Source organism: Hippocampus bargibanti, linkage group LG20, assembly GCF_051943395.1.
Source record: "Hippocampus bargibanti isolate YZ-2025 linkage group LG20, ASM5194339v1, whole genome shotgun sequence".
Classification (NCBI taxonomy): Eukaryota; Metazoa; Chordata; class Actinopteri; order Syngnathiformes; family Syngnathidae; genus Hippocampus; species Hippocampus bargibanti.
Genome location: NC_142753.1, coordinates 5,297,591 through 5,313,870, shown reverse-complemented (window position 1 = coordinate 5,313,870; position 16,280 = coordinate 5,297,591). Strand labels below are relative to the sequence as shown.

At 45.6% G+C, this 16,280-nt stretch overlaps 1 protein-coding gene across 1 annotated transcript in view; it reads right to left on the bottom strand.

Moving 5' to 3' along the window:
* Window positions 1-16,280, bottom strand: part of LOC148882790 (triple functional domain protein-like) — a 44,131-nt gene that overhangs the window by 20,407 nt on the left and 7,444 nt on the right. The window contains 16 exon segments of the mRNA XM_088986975.1: window positions 115-284; window positions 618-661; window positions 664-808; window positions 921-1,043; window positions 1,597-1,827; window positions 1,912-2,043; window positions 2,808-2,999; window positions 3,129-3,251; window positions 4,689-4,941; window positions 5,167-5,273; window positions 5,275-5,364; window positions 5,704-5,808; window positions 6,673-6,865; window positions 7,874-7,988; window positions 9,652-9,726; window positions 13,388-13,438. Of these exon segments, the coding sequence (XP_088843101.1) occupies window positions 115-284; window positions 618-661; window positions 664-808; window positions 921-1,043; window positions 1,597-1,827; window positions 1,912-2,043; window positions 2,808-2,999; window positions 3,129-3,251; window positions 4,689-4,941; window positions 5,167-5,273; window positions 5,275-5,364; window positions 5,704-5,808; window positions 6,673-6,865; window positions 7,874-7,988; window positions 9,652-9,726; window positions 13,388-13,438 (2,149 nt within the window).

The following is a 16,280-nucleotide window of genomic DNA, read 5'->3' as shown; positions in this document are numbered from 1 at the left end:
ATAGACTTTTGCAAATGTGGACTCGCATTCTTTTAAAACTGGCCCCCCGACTGATTTTTCAGACCATTTCACACATTTTTTTCTCCTTTATGACAGCGAAACTGTTGTGGCTACCTGAGCTGCTGAATGAGGTCTTCCCCCTCCTTGATGACATTAACCGTGACCTGCAGTGTGGTCTGCTGCTGCTGCCCGAAGCGTTTGATCAGATCCTGGACGGCTTCAACCGACTCAGCGTACACATCGTCCAGCAACTCCTTCTGGAGATCCTCCAGCCACGTCCAAAGCTAAAAGAATAAATAAAAAGGACAGCAATGCAAATTAATTTTTATTTCAGGAAGTATAGATTGACTCTACATCCCCCAAATTTTGAGCAATATGGATAGATGGAGTCAACTATTCTAACATACTTACATGTATGGGCCAAAATGACAAATTGCCTCAAAAAATATTATTGACTATTTTTTTTCCAGAGTTGACTAATCACATGTCAGGATAATTCAGCGTGAAAAATTATCTGCCTCAACGGTGTAAACAGCTCTCAACATGCAGCCCACCATCCACTTCAGCATTACGTCACCAACCCACGATCCCCACCGTCCGTCCGTCCGCCCGCCCACCTCTTTGACGTGCGTATGGAAGGCGACAGACATGTCCAGAAGACTTTGCGCTGCTCCACACGCCGAACAAAGTCTTGGATCCGGTCTTCGAGCTGGTGGGCAGCCTGGTAGATTTCCTCCGGGTCGCACTCGCCCGTTTGGGCCAGCTGTTCGGCCGCCTCTAGTAGCTTGTCCGCATTGGTGTAAGTGTTCTAAACCAGGGAGGGGGGGACACAAAGTGAGGAAGCGAACGCCATTTTGTGTGATCGTATATTAAAAAGAATTATGTAAAGCCAATTGTCCATGAAAAAAAACGCAGTGTACCTGCGCCACCTCCTCAAAGTCTTCGTGTCGTTTCTGAAGGGCTCGGGCTCGGTGGAGGGACTTGCCCACACCTGTGTGCTTGCTGAGGAAGGCCTCGCCGTGGTTCTCTATCCAGTCTAATACCTGCGATGACAAAACGGGAGGTGATCAACACAGGGGGGGGGGGGGGCACCGTATGGGGCGTTTACAGTTGAGAAGATGGTTTAAAAACATAACGCTGCAGAGATTATTTCATTCTCTGGAGACTCTCACTTGCAGCATCTGCATGCACTCTCCATGGCAACAGTTGCCATGTCAACACGGTGCTGAATGCCCCATGATATTTTAGGACGGTCCGTATTCACATTATCATGCGGGACCTTTTTGGGACCCTTCACATCTTATTTTAAATCCACTTGGTTTTGGTCCGCCTTTGACTGGCGGAAAACATTTTATTTTTTTTCAAGTTTGTTTTTATCGACTAAATTAAAGTTAACTTTTTTGTCAATTCCTGTTTAATTTAATAAACTCAAAATAAAACAACTCCAATGAGTAAAAATATATAATTTAAAAGGGGGGTTAACTGCCATAAATGAATGAATGAATGAATGAATGAATGAATGAATGAATGGATGAATTTACAAAGGGGGATTTTAACTGCCAATATTTGTCATGCATAAGTAAGAACGGCACGTACCTGCTGTACGTCCTGCTGGAAGACGCAGAGCTGCAGCCGCTGGTGCAGGCGGACCTTGCGGTGTTGCCAGATGTTCTCCAACTGCCTCTGATGATGCAGCACTTCGTGGATAATATCCAGGACGTGATGCACCGCCTTGGAATAGTTGGCCGACGCCGTCAGCGAGTCGGCGTTGCCCGGCGTGAGCGGTCGCTGCAGTTTGTCCAACAAGGCTTTGCCATCCTGGCTCACCTGAGGTTCCAAATGAAGGACGGATGAAAAAAAAAAAGTCAAAAATGGGTGTCCAAATGTAACATTACAACTGATTTTTTTCACCTCTGAGTAAGCAGCAGTGATGTGCTCGTATAAGCTTTGGTGGTGATGAATGGCATCTTCCAGGTCCTGAAGCTCGGAGGGTAAATCCACTTCGCCGCAGGCCTTACACCAAGACTCCACGTTGCTCATGTACTGCAAAAGGTGTAGGAGGAGATGGGGCGGGGGGGCATAAACTGTCACATCCTAGTAAAACAGACTTTATTTACCATTGCACTGACGGTTTATGAACACTCCGTGGATGCTAATTGGCCTGCAGCGACTGAAAAGAACTTCCTGAAGAAAGGCCGTGTGACCTTATTACAGCCTTTAAATATTGCTCTCATGATAAAACTACGATGGACGAGCGCATCTTCCAAATGAGTAGAGATTAACACTCACAATTTCTATTCCTGCTCACAGACATAAAAGACTTGTTCCAGGTCAGGGAAATGAAATCGGGAACGTCCCCAATGTGGCTTCCGGCAAGTCTATCGTGCTACTAATGAGCAGGAAGAACGCACGGTGGACAAGATGTATGGAAATGTATGCAAATGTGGCTCATATATCACGCTTTGCAGGTTTAATCAAGCTAAATTGACATTGGAAATCCCTGAGTGTTGAATCTGGCCAATTGGGGGAGAAGCCACGTTTGTGTCATTTGAGTTTGAGAAAAATGTTTACTTAAAGTACACACAACATAATAATAACATAGAAAAAATGATTCTTATTTCTAAGGCAAAATATGAAAGATTTATTTGTGTTCTGATTTGGCTTTGATGCAATTGGGGAGCTTCGTTTGGACAAATGTAGTCCTGGGAGGCCATTTTGTGGCGCATGAAGACAATGTTTCATTGTTCCATTTATTTCACAATCATATTTTTGCTGATTTGTCATCCTCAAATGTGCATTTCCCAAACCTGATCACACTTCTGGTGGAAGCTGGCGGACATCTCCAGCAACGTGCTGCGCTCGTCCAGGGCAGCCGCAAAGGCCTTCCACTCCTGTTCCAGCTGGCCGGAGATCTGCTTAATCTGATGGGAGGCATAGTGGCCCGACTCCAGCAGCCGGTTGCCCACCGACATGATGCGGTTGATGTTCACGTAGACATTCTGAGGAGGAGACAGCTTCACTGAACAACTTTGACGTAAAAAAAATTGTGTGATTTTGGATGTTTGAATGTACGCAAGTGGGGGGCGCCGCTAACGGAATCATGCTACGAGTATAAGTGTGCGTCTTACCATGCAGTTCATAGCAAAATGGTTGTGTTGAGTTTGCAGCTCAACGGCGTGCGGGTGGTTGTTGCCAATCTCGGTGTACCCAGCCAGGAATAAACCCTTGTTGTGCATGATCCAGTCAAACATCTGCGGCACGGGGTGGGAGGTGGGGGACGAGAGAGCAAACAAAATCAAGATATTGTTGACACTTGATTGTGTACCGGGAGAAATGCAAGCGGTGCAGGTGGTGTTGGTGAAATACGGTCGCTGTCATCTTTCCAGGTCAGCATTGCAGAAAAATGAATGTATCTAGTGTCGCCTCATCCGGAGAACAACTGGTGGCTTATGGTGTCCTAGCAACAAGCTTCTGCTACTGCAGCGTATCTAAGAAACCAGCTATCTGCGGTATCGCAAGACGGTTTTTTTTCCTTGTTGGCTTCAAGATTGATCAGCTAAATTTGCCTCATTCTGTCTTTTTTGGCACGGTGGATTTTATCAGTTGTCAGGTACACGAATAGCGCTCGATGAAAAGCGGAGCAGGAAGAGGTCGACGCAGTCCGCAACTAAACTCAGGCAAGAATAGTTGCTACAGAGTAGAGAGCATATATGCCCGTCAAACCTGGGTTTTCCACCATAATCCGTTCCAGAAACCTGTTTAAAAACCCATTTGATCAAAAACCGAAACATTATAAGGAAGCGGAGGGGAGTCGAGTGGTGCATTCAGGTGCACCCAGTTTGGTCGAGAACTGATTTTCGGTTGGAAACGGAGTCATAATAAAAACCAACATTTTTGGTCGAAAACCAAATTGTTCAATAATTGAGATGTTGGAAATCCGAGGGTTGACTGTATTTTTATTTATTTATTTATTTTTGTGTGTGTGTGTGTGTGTGTGTGCGGAAGAGTAGCAGCTGTTTCGAGATTTACAAGGTGTTGTCATAAAAGCGTTTTTCCTGCAAAAACAATCGCGCTTGATTTCATCACGGTGACATGAATTGGCCACTAATTTTTCAAGCAGCTGCCCACTTGGTGGTTGCTGCCAGCCCACTCGCACTCAAATGGATGACGGCAACATTTCACCTGCGTCGTGTGAAAAGCAAAAATTTTGCAATCGACGGCAACCACGGAGGAGTTGAGCAATACACAAACGGCTTTGATTTATTTCCGGGACAAAGTTAAATGAAGTTGAAGTGTGTTTAAAAAAGGCTCGGGACAATTCCAGTGGGATGACAACATGTTTTTTTTCGCGTTGAACAGGCATTGATGGTACGTTTGTAAAAGTGAAAATTAAAAAAAAAAGCTACTTATGATTCAGAAAATGAGATGCTAATTCTCTGCTTTGTGATTCCAAATTTCTTCCAAACTGCATATCAAATGTTGCATTTTGCTGTCCTTTTTTCCTCCTCTCCAGCAAAAGCTGTCCAGGATCAATGTACCCGGGCACAGGCAGTAAAAATCCATTCACCGAGGCCATAAGTAGGTCGTGTTTATATTGCATGCGCCGCAGTGATCGGCGGCTGTTGTTCCGAATTATTGCCGCATCACCGCCAGCCCTAAGCGACGCGGCTAACGCTCGGCCAACTGACCTTCTCTGCGTCCTGCTCGAAGAGACGCAGTTGGAAGCACTGGTCCAGTTGCAGCTTGCGTACATGCCAGGCCTGGTGGAGATGCTGCCGGGTGCTGTGGAGCTTGTCCAGCAGTTGGGTGATACGCGGAACCAAACCATGCGTGTCTGCATTGGACCCCCCAGCTCCACCGCTGCCGCTGCTCATATTGCCTCCTCCGCCGCCGCCGTTACGGTTGGATGAGGCCTCGGTGCTCTGAATCCGCTGCAGTAGCCTGGATTAAGTGTGAGATGGCAGAAATCAAGCATTTATAAACCAAATGGTTTTAAAACACACGTGTTAGCAACATTTACGAGCAAAGGGAGAGGAGATATTATAAACGCAAGGTCACATTCCGACATTTTATCTTCTGGATTTTTTTTCTTCCTACATTTGGGATGCATGTGAATGTACCGTCCAGATTCTCCACCAAACCAAATCAAAACATCGGATGGCTAACCTCTGTCCCTCCGTGTCCAGCTCCTCTATGGGCGCTTTGATAACCTTTTTCTTGAGCGTCGCGTGTTCTTCGATCATCCTACGCGCTCCCTCCAGGTCCTGGGGGAAAGTCTTTACGTGACACCGTTTCCTGCATCTCCTCCAGCCGGGCGAGCATCTGCGTGGCATGACCGGAGAACTCCTCAAACGCCACGCGGACCTGGACGGGAAGGCGACAAAAGTCACTCCGATTACCAAAACAAGCCCGGCGGCACTGGAGTCACATCATGTTCTCCAGTCTAAATTGAATCTGTTTAAATGTTTCTACTCTACATTGAGTTGATTCAAATCGTATATCAGTGTGTAAAAATATATAATACAACATCTATTTTCAAAGATCTTTTCACAGGGATCCCACAGGGTTCAATTCTAGGTCCCATTTCGTTTTGTGTCTACGATCTGTGTCCTGGTGAACATTTTAAAATAAGGGGATTTCATTTCCAATTGAGCTCACACCTCTAGCAAAACCCTTGTTGAAAATTCTGTAAAGGCTTCTCACCTCGATCCATTCTTCATGATTGTAGTCCAGGCTGCCGTCAAAGTCCGACGTCAGCTGGGAAGGGTCCACCACCTTCGTCAGGCCCTCGAGTGAAACCATGGTTGTCTGGGGGGAGGGGGGGATCAAAAGCGGAGTCAGTCAAAGGAGTGTAAATTGATTCCTCTAATCCTCTCCATAGAGAACTTTTTAATTAGCGCCCTTGAGCTCAACATTTACCCCTCGAAAACTACCAACACGGGATTCTAATGGAGCAGAATTAGCGCCAGTCTTCACATTCATCTCCGCAGACCTCGTGGCCAACTCATTAAGCATTTAGCAGTTCACTTGAACACTTGGTCTTCCTCCAAATCTGTCAGCGGCGACAAACCCAGGATGCATCGCAACTCGGTGTGCCATTTACCCCCCACGATCATTTGCTAATACAATATAACAGCTTACAAGGCAACAATCGCATTTTGAAAACATGGCATTTTTGCGCACAGGAGAGCGAGAAGAAGCCTTGAGCATCTCGACGCATTTTGTGCAAAGCCTCCTCCTCCGCACAACACCCCCACACACATGGGCAGAGAAGCGAGGCTCCACAGCTCGCCGAAGGCCGACCGATGTAGGGGGGGGGGGGTGTTCTGACACCATTGTGTTGTGAGTATTGTTTGCAGGTTAATTGATTTGTGAGTGTGCAAGTGAGGAAATGAGCCTTAAGCATTTTTTTTTTTCATCGCATACAGAAACATGCAATTCATGAATAAATGACTGTCATGTCATGGCTGATGAAGTGAACAAAAGCAGACTGACGAGCGGCTCTTTGACAAAATGGAAGTGTAGTGTTCCAACGGCAGCTTTGGTGCGACATTGCCACTCAAATAATCGATACGGATGTGCGGCAAGCCCAAGCGCGCTTCGTACCAATGTCATTTTTGTGGCAAAACTACTGCAATAACAAAGTTGTGGTTTCGAAAAAGCCTCCTTTACCTCAAACTCAAATTTGGAGCTGCCGAAATTGGTCCTCTGTTTTTGCCAGAAGTTGTCAGGCTTGATGATGAGAGCGACGTGGATGCAGGACGGGAACGACTCCTGCAGGATCTTCAGCAGCGGCTTGATGCTGTCCCACTTGGAGCCGCGCATGTCCACGATGACCGTGAATCCATGTTTGCAGACCTCGTCGCTGGAGGCGGGCGGAGGTTGGAGGTAATCCAGCAAGAGGGGACGGATGACGGAAAGGATGGGGGGGGAATCCATGAGGTGATACAGTTGCAGTCACACGTGAGAAAAAAAAACTGTAAATATGTGTTGATGCAATACAGCTACATATATCAATATATCTTTTCTTTGATACTTGCACTATGTACAGTATTTATGAAACATTTGTACATTTACAGTGTACATCTCAGTCTTCTGACATTTTTACTATGCTTAGAATATCTTGTTTTTTTATCCTTTCACCCCCCCCCCCACCGCTATCACCTTTCAAATTGCTCCACGCCAACGCACATGCACTGCGACAACTCTAAATAAAATGGAAAAAAAATACTATTAATCTGCACAATCTGTACATCTGCTGTAACCTGAACTATTCCTGAACTTTCCTTTTCCACTCAAACTAGCTCCCTCACCTCCCGCCAGAATGGAATCGTCATCCAGCACGAGAGCGCGTTCCCGAAATAGAGCAGAACAAAACGTACAGCGGCGGAATACAAACACACTTTTGCCAAATGACGGCGCGGATGTGGATTTTAAAACTTGCGTTTTCTCGGTTTGTGTTTGAATGATGAAATGGGAGATGAATGGAGGGATTTACTGTACCTGCTCAGTGAGGAACCGTCCACACTGACTGCTGCAGTGCCTCGGCGACTGAGACGTTTTTGTTTTGCTTCTGCACACACGCATGCACGCGCGTGCCCGAACTCACACATGCGCGTTCCGTCTCTGTGGGCTTTTAATCCCTCCCCCTCCGCCTTCTCACTGCTTTCTCCCAGTGGCTCCCTTCTTCCCTTCCCTCACGCTCTGATACCACTCAAGGCTTTCCCTCACGTCCTTCTGGACGTCTCAATTGATTTTTGGGCAGTCAATATATTTTTTTAATACAGTAAGCTAACCGCTCTTAAATAATTCCCTTCTCTCTCTGTCGCTTGTCCTCTCACACATAACAAGTGGGGCAAAATCAAAGTCAGACCTAGGAATGCCAGCCAGGTAGGCGATCAGTCTCCTCAGATCATCGGTCCGTATTCTGTCGTGGTTGCTGCGTGATGGGAAGGTTAACACTGGGCCACCGCGTCGGTCCCTGCCACCTAAGACAAAAACACAATGTCGTATTTTTTGTTATTTGTATTTTATTTATTTTTGGTGTCTAAGTGAGAAACTACATGGAACGATCTCATGCTCACAACTTTTTGCCCTTACTTCATAGTTACCATTGGCCAACATGATTTTATATATGGACAGCAGATCTTGAGGTGGTCGGCGTCAAACACGGGACCATGAATCCATTTTTCGTTACATCTGCCACATGGCTTAAAAACAGATTCTACGTTAACTCATTCACTGCCATCCCCAGATTTATTTGGGAATTGAAAATATGACGTGGAGCGCCATTTGCCTTTTTTCCATGTTAGTGCTTTGTTAAAGCTTTAGCTGTCAAGCACTATATAAACCAATATGTGTGCATTGCATTATATTTTGGACAGTCGCAAGCTCAGATAACTCATATACTTCAGAAATTAACTCTTTTTTTCTGATGAAAGAAGAGTCTTGGGTTTGTTACGCTGCATTGAATATTTATGTAGCCCTAAAATCAATATTCTGTGGGTGCTGCAATTTGAGTGAAAATGACAAAAACCCTGGCACTGGACTGGACACATTTTTGCACATCGTTTGGCAGTGAATGAGTTACTAAATGACATTTTTCTGTTTCAACTGACAATGCATCTGTTGCATCACCATTTTAAATGGCCGCATCGCATACTTAATGTATGTGCAGGCAGAGTCATTTTTCCTTCAATATTTTAGACAGCATATCAGTTGCAAATGCTGCGGGGAGCAATAAACAAGAAGCAGCGGTCACATTGAGCACGCGGGCTGTAACTTCGGTATGCCGACCGACTTCCTGCTGCTGGCGCTCTTACACCATACGCTGTCGAAAACCGCAACTTTGTGTTTAGAGAAAATGGGCCAGCGGGAGGAAGTTCCGTTATAATGCATCACGATCAAGTAAGATTGGAGAACACAGAACGTTTTGCACGTGAAGTGGAAGCATGTAGGGATGCTGTGCGGGTAAACACAAGATGAATGTGCTCAGCCCACAAATTAGTCAGTCGAGGCAGCGCAGCGAGCACTTGGGAGAAAATATAAAAGCAAAAAAAACAAACAAACAAACAAACCTGAGTTTTAGGAGACCAATATAATAACATGGTGGATTCTGCCGCATTTTCATCTGTGATCTCTCTTTTCGAGCCCCCTTTCTTCAATATGAAGCCAATTACGACTCGGGGATGCCGCCGCTGAAGATTTGTCATCACTATGGCAACGCCATCTCCCCGATTTTCTGTCTCTGTATATTGGTGTGTTTGTCTGAGTCATCGTGACTGTCACTGCTATTCTGTTTGACCTTCCCCAAATCAACAGTGCAAAGACGAGGAGCGGGGAGAGAAAAGAGAAACAGACAATGGTCCACACTGACAACGTTGATAGTAAAACAGACATCGGAAAACATAAATTGGGACCCACACACAATGACACAGACAAAGTGATATACACGACGCACACAACGTGTGTTTGTGGGTGTCAGACAGAAGAGTCACATACACACAGACACAAACACACAGACACTCAAACACAAACATTGACTGATGGTCACATATGCAGTGCTGGGGGGTCTCAGAACACACAAAAATGTATTTTTTTATTTGTAGTTTTTTTTGGGCAGGGGGGGGGGGGTCGTACAAGTTTTCTTACCTGACAAAAAAGCAACTTTTTCTTTCAGGATGGGAAGCACTTCCATCGCTCTCATGTCTTCATTTCGCCTGAAACCTGAAAGGCACAAAGGTGCAATTTGAGTGAAAATGACCAAAACCCTGGCACTGGAGTGGACACATTTTTTGAACATTGTCTGGCGTTGAATGAGTTAAAGAACACCACAAAGTGAGTGAACTTCAATTTTGCTGCTGGAGATTGCAAATGTCCCCATTGTGGGACTATAAAAGGTTTTCTTATTCTTAAGATTAAGATATACGGGCGATATCGGTAAATAATTATTGATAAGAGAGCAATCCTCTCTTTAACATAGCGCAACAGTCAAGATGTGAAGGTACATTTGTTCTGTTATTGATTAAGAGATGAGCTCTTTTTAGCACCAAAAACACTTATTAACGTCGCAGAGATATTGCCGTTCCCGAAATCCGGGTATGTTGTCCGTTGCTGAGTCATGCTCGATTAGCAGCAGTTAAGAGGCGTGTGAATGAACGCAGAAACGTGTGAAGGGGGACATAAAATAAGAGAGGATGTCAGTTATGGATGGTGGCGACGTCAGTGTCCCCCCCCCCCCCACCCAAGAGTGAGTCATCTTCAAATAAAAAGGACAATCTCTGATGTGCAGTTTGGCAAATTGCCACCAAGCTATTTAGCAAAAGGATTAGCAAAAGGTCAATGAAGCGTTGCGATGCTGACAAGACGAAAGAGGGCTGGGGGGTTAATAGCGTAAATTTTAAAGGCAGTTTAGAGGGCTAATATTTCCGGTAAACGCAATCCACCGCTCGTAGAAAAAAGGTGCATGTTGGGGCATGGAGTTTGTCAGAAATTCAATAACCTTTGGATTGGACTAAAACCACAGATTTCCTTGGACTATTATTATTATTTAGGGCAGTTTGAGATTTATGGTTTCATTTCCGTTGGGAGTTTTGCAAAACTTGAATTTATACAGTGAGAATAAACACCTTAACTTCAGCATTTCCATCCTTTAAGGGAGGGGAGTCAGTCATTATTTGGCGCAGGCCACATTGGAGTTATGGTTTCCTCTCGAGGGCCGTTATTAATTTGGGGAAGCCATTAGAATGTTAAATCCCCTCCACATATTACATATATAGCGCACAACAATTTGAGAAATAACTAGTTTTCAAATCTGAAGTGAAAAATAATGACTGTTATTGTGGCTTACATGGGACAATTTGAAATTTTGGTTTGGACTTTAGCAAGCATCATGGAATTTCACATGTTAGATTTGCTTTGGCGGGGCGAATAAAATGATGTGGCGGGCCAGATTTGGCCCCAGGGCCTTGACTTCGACACCTGTGCTTTAAGGACTGCCTTAAAACTTTCCAGCAACTAACTTTTTTTTGTAATATATTTAGCCAGACAATTAATTCAGTAGGACACAAATGCTAAATTTAGCCGCCCGCGTCTGTACATTACTTATCCTGTTCAAGAGACCGGCGAAAGTAGCACAGGGGGCTAAATAAAGACCAGCCTGGTCACAGCTACGAATGCAAACAAAAGGACGCGTCCAATCAGAGGTAACATAGACACTTGGGTGAGCCCCCCCCATCCCCCCAAATCATTCAGGACACACACAAGGATTAATTAGTACCGTTCACACACATGACAGCGGACTTGTGTCTTTTGTGTGAGCAACCGGCCAGCAAGACATCCAGATATAATTTCAAATAGGAGTAGGAAAAAGTGTGTGTGTGTGTGTGTGTGTGTGGGGGGGGGGGGGGGGGGTCGTCATCTGAATGACAGACCAATCCCGGTCGTTTGTGGGTACAGCCGCAGCAGCTGCACATAATCCCGGCATTCCTCTGCGAAGATATTCCAATCCGGGAGACAACCAAAACTGTGCGCTTTGCTACAGTCTATACGGTGGAAAAGCCGGGGGGTTGTAAAAGGGGGCGGGGGGATGACGGATACACGGTGTACACACACCAGGCTGTTCATCCGTGCATCGTTTTGGTCGGGCCGGGTTGCAGGAGGCAATCCAGTGCGAGAAGGATGTGGGTGAAATTCTACAGATGTCAATCATCCTTTACATCGCGCCGTGAGTGTCAGTGGGAACTTCCTCGCGGTCACGCTGTTAGCGAGTTAGGAAACATCAAAGGCCGGCTGCACTTTTTCAATAGTCGCAGCCTCTTGGGGAGGCTTTCAGGAGGTCAAGTGGGAATTACATGCGCCTGATACAACAAGGCAGATTAGTTCAGTAAACCACAAGACGACTGTGTGACAAATACCTCAGTAGCGTTTTTCTTGGGGGGTGGAGGGAGTGAAAAGACAGAAGGCGACGGCTGCCCAGACCAGGGATAGATGGGACCGGTCCAAAGAGAGGGAGGGGCACAACACCCTTCATACGAGCTTTGTCGTCCGGGTTGAAGATCTATCGCTAACGGCGTCGGAGCATAATCGCTCCCCGGCAGCTGACTGGGATGCGCGGCCTGCGGGCCAGCTGTTGCGGGGCAAGAGAAACCAAAGCGGTTGCACATGTGCGCGCCCCCGCATAGCTGCCAAGTTCACGCATTGACTGCGTGCCAGAAATTCCAGTCGCAGTGGTGTGTGGCAAGAGGAAGATTTCTCGAAGGTGGGATGGAGTTAGACAGGAATAGGACACCGGTGACCTGGAATCCTAACCTACATCCCGATCGCCGCTTCCGACCGGCTTCCGTTCTTGTCCTTCCTTCACTTCGCCGGAGATGACGAACGACACCGAGAGCCTTCTTTGGCCTTGTTCGGTTTTCTCCATTCGTCCAGACCTCAAATGGTGGGGTAGGTTTAGCAATTGAGAAGCGGGCCAGGGTTGCCCCAGTTACGAGAAGATGACGAACGAAAGGCAAAACAAGACAGGGAGAAAAGGCAGAGGACGGCTCATCAGGGCCTACCCCACCGTTCATTCTTCCGGGCAATCTAATTTTATTATGAATACGGTCTGACTGCATGGTTAAGTTTTAACCGCGAGAGATTCAATGCAGGCCATCTTGATATTGTATCCAATACAAATGCGCCCTCTGCAGGTGGAACCGGCATTACATTCTAACTGCAAAAATACAATTGACTCCTCAACTGGACATTTTTTAAGGTTTGAGATGCATTTCGGAGCACTTCTAAATTTGCAACCAAAGGAAATACGAAAGCAAAAGCAAATAACGCTTTCCCACCCATCGACTCAGCTTGGAAGGCACGCCGGTCATGACATAACTGTTCCGCTCTGAACGCTGGCCCAGTCGGACCAGTCGTATCGCCGGGTTGACAGATGGGGAGAGTTAATCCCTGACAAATCTCTAGTAATGACTGGAAAGTGCCAGAATCTGAATTAAAAAAAAGAGACAATGGCAGTGATGCCATTCACAGCATTGCCCCCAGGCCCCGGTGCAACCTGCCAAATTCACTGGCCTCCTTTCCATGTCGGTTTTCGCCGTTTGGTTATTTATCTGTTTGTTTTTACCACCAACGGCAAGCAATGGAGGGTGATGGAGATAGAGAGAGATGCTGCGGTCGCGATGGCGACAGGCCCCCATCAGGAGAGGGAGGCGACAATGAGGGGAGATGAAGCCTCGGTGAGAGTGGTGGTGAGACAATACCGTGACAGCGGTCAGGCCTCATCCGGCCGACTTCTATAATAGACGCTAGTCAGACAGATATATTGGATGAGGCGTCAAATTATTATTATTATTTTTTTAATCATACAAGGTGTAAGTTTGCGCCGTTTCACCTGCTATTTGACCAGACACGTCTCCTTTTGTCTCCTTCGGGAGGGATCCATCTGGAAGAAACACAAGACAGAGAGAAATAAGGACAGGGATGTCACCAATTCTGTCGAGTAGTGGAGTGGTCAAATGACAAATGAATCTTCTTTTTTTCTTTTCCAAACTGATATTTATATGATCCTCCAGGCTTTGAAAAATTGACAGAGGCCTGATGTATCACCCCCCCCCCCCACACACACACACACAAAGACACATGACCAGACTGTGCCCAAACAACAATCAGGCCATTGAGCTAGTGCTAGTCTATACATAGCGTGAGCAAGAGTCTGCCGCTGCTGCGATGACCAAAGCAAAGACGTGTTTCGTCTCAGTGTCACGCTGTGTCCAAATGTAAACACGGTGACTGGTCAAGCGGGTCAACCGGGTGACTCAGTGGGATGGATGGATAGCTGAATAGCTATCTATCTCTCTAGCTAGCTAGATGGCTAGGGAGCTAGGTAGGTTGGGAGCTAACCAGGTATCAGAATCAGAAAGACTAATAGTCTCACAATGGGGAAATTTGCAATCTACAGCAGCAAAATTGAAAGGGGGGGGGGGGGGTCAAAAAGAAAAAAACGCTAAGTATTTTATGCACAAAAAGAAAATGTATAGACTAAAATGTACAACTGCAAAGGGAGCTAGCCAGGTAGGGATCTAGCCAGGTCAGGATCTAGCCATGTAGGGAACTAGATAGGTAAGGAGCTAGCCAGGTAGGGAGCTAGCCAGGTAGGGAGCTAGCTAGGTAGGGAGCTAGCCAGGTAGGGAGCTAGCCAGGTAGGGAGCTAGCCAGGTAGGAAGCTAGCCAGCTAGATAACTATACAGATAGCATTTGAAAAGCTCCCACGGAGGCCGGTGATAACACATACCCTGAAAACAAAATAAATGAAACACGAAAAATACTTTTCATATTTGCAAAGTCCAAAACGCAGACATAGACTGCAGCGTGCAACAAAGCAATGCCGGGGGCCACATGTCGGGCCGCCCACATTGCATCACTATATAAACAACAGACGAAACACAGATAAAAAAAAAACATCAGCTTGAACTGCTCAAACGCCGGCCGGGCGTCTGGTCTCGCCTCGATGAAATGCGCTGTTGGGTACGGTGAACTCACATAGACCTCAGTCGCCTGGCCTCAAAGTGAGCACACCGCGTTCAAACAGCTCCCTCTTGTCCCCCAACGCTTGTCCCCACATGAACACGAGACCACCCTTGCTACGGGCCCCTTGCTTTCCCTTTCTCGCCAGACACACTCATCGTTTGACTCACGAGCAGGCAAGAACGAAGACCCTTCATTTTGAGAATACTTTTGGTCTCGCTCACGTCCGGCAGGAAAACTATTAGCGTTCCACTGAGGCCGATATCCATTGAACGAGCAATGAATGTGATTGAAACACAACCACGGAGGTGAGACAGGAGCTTGACTTTAACTGGAGTTTTTCCTTTAAAATTCTTATAATACCACTTTAAAGGACAACTGACACCATTTTTTTGTTTCCTAACTGACATCAGAAAAACATTTTCTAGCATCTAAAATACCCAAAACAGGCAGGTGATATTTTTAGTCAAATGCAAAACACCAATAAAAATGACTTAAAGTGGCCCAAAACGGCCGCAAAATGAGCTCGGAACTGGGCAGATTCAGAAAGTCCCGCCCCCTTGTTCGTGGCGTCACTATTGGTCACACACTGCCTTGCTCCAGAATCAAAACAATGGCTTCAGAGAGTTTACATTCGGAGAAGATGATTTCTTGTTACTCGTCCAGTTATGAATATGATTCAAATAGTTCTGAAGAGGAAAGCATAAATGTTTGCAATCGATTAAAGAAGTCCTTCCGTATCAATTCGAGACGTCTGGACTCCAATGTAGCGCCCAGAAAATGCACAAGATGGCGCACAAGCTCCATTGGAAATGGGCTGATTTGTCCGCTTCTTCTTTATGCGTGTTACCGCAATTGGCTGCGACACACAATTCACCATCGCGTTATTTGTGTAGTTTTTCTTCTAATTTCGCGACCAACACAGTGTTTTCAGATGAAAAAAAGCTAATTGATAGATAATAGCGAGCCCGCTAGATAGCTATATTTATTGTATTCTATTTGTGATTGTATTTTTTTATTCTAGTACCTATGCTTGTCTGTGACTGTAAAGTGTTCTTGACAGCTTTGAAAGGCGCTTAAAATGTAATGTATTATTATTATTATTATTATTGTTTTTATTGTTATTATTGTTATTATTATTATTATTATTATTATTATTATTATTATTATTATTAAGCTAATAGATAGCCAGCAAGATAGATAGATAGATAGCCAGCTAGATAGGTAGCTAGATAGCCAGCTAGCTAGATAGATAGATAGCTAGCCAGCCAGAACAATTTGTAAGCATGAATTTTTCTGGATTCCGGTCAAAGAGGACATCACATCCTGTTTTGGGCTGCTAAAATCAACTCTTGCTACCCAGCTATTTTTGGGCTGTCAACTCTGCTCGATTTAGGTAAGTTTTATAAGGAATTAAGTTTTGAATTATGGACACAATTTCTCCGGAGGTGTCAGTTGTCCTTTAAGTATCGCCGGAGTTTATCGAGATGTTATTTTGTCGCCGTCGCATACGCAGATGAATCAGTCGTCTGTACGCCAGCGAGTTGTTCTTCATTCCAGCCAAATGTCACAGGGCAAATAAACACACGCTTTTTGTACTTCTTTCTTTCCTTTCCTGTTCCTTTTATAACTTTGCTGCTGTGTTACTTCCGGGTAAGGTGAACGCTGGCGCGAATGGATGCCGCTGCTCACCCGCACAAAAAGAATAATCCTGTGACTGAAAAGGGTCCTTGAGAGTTTTGAAAGGCGCTTAGAAATTA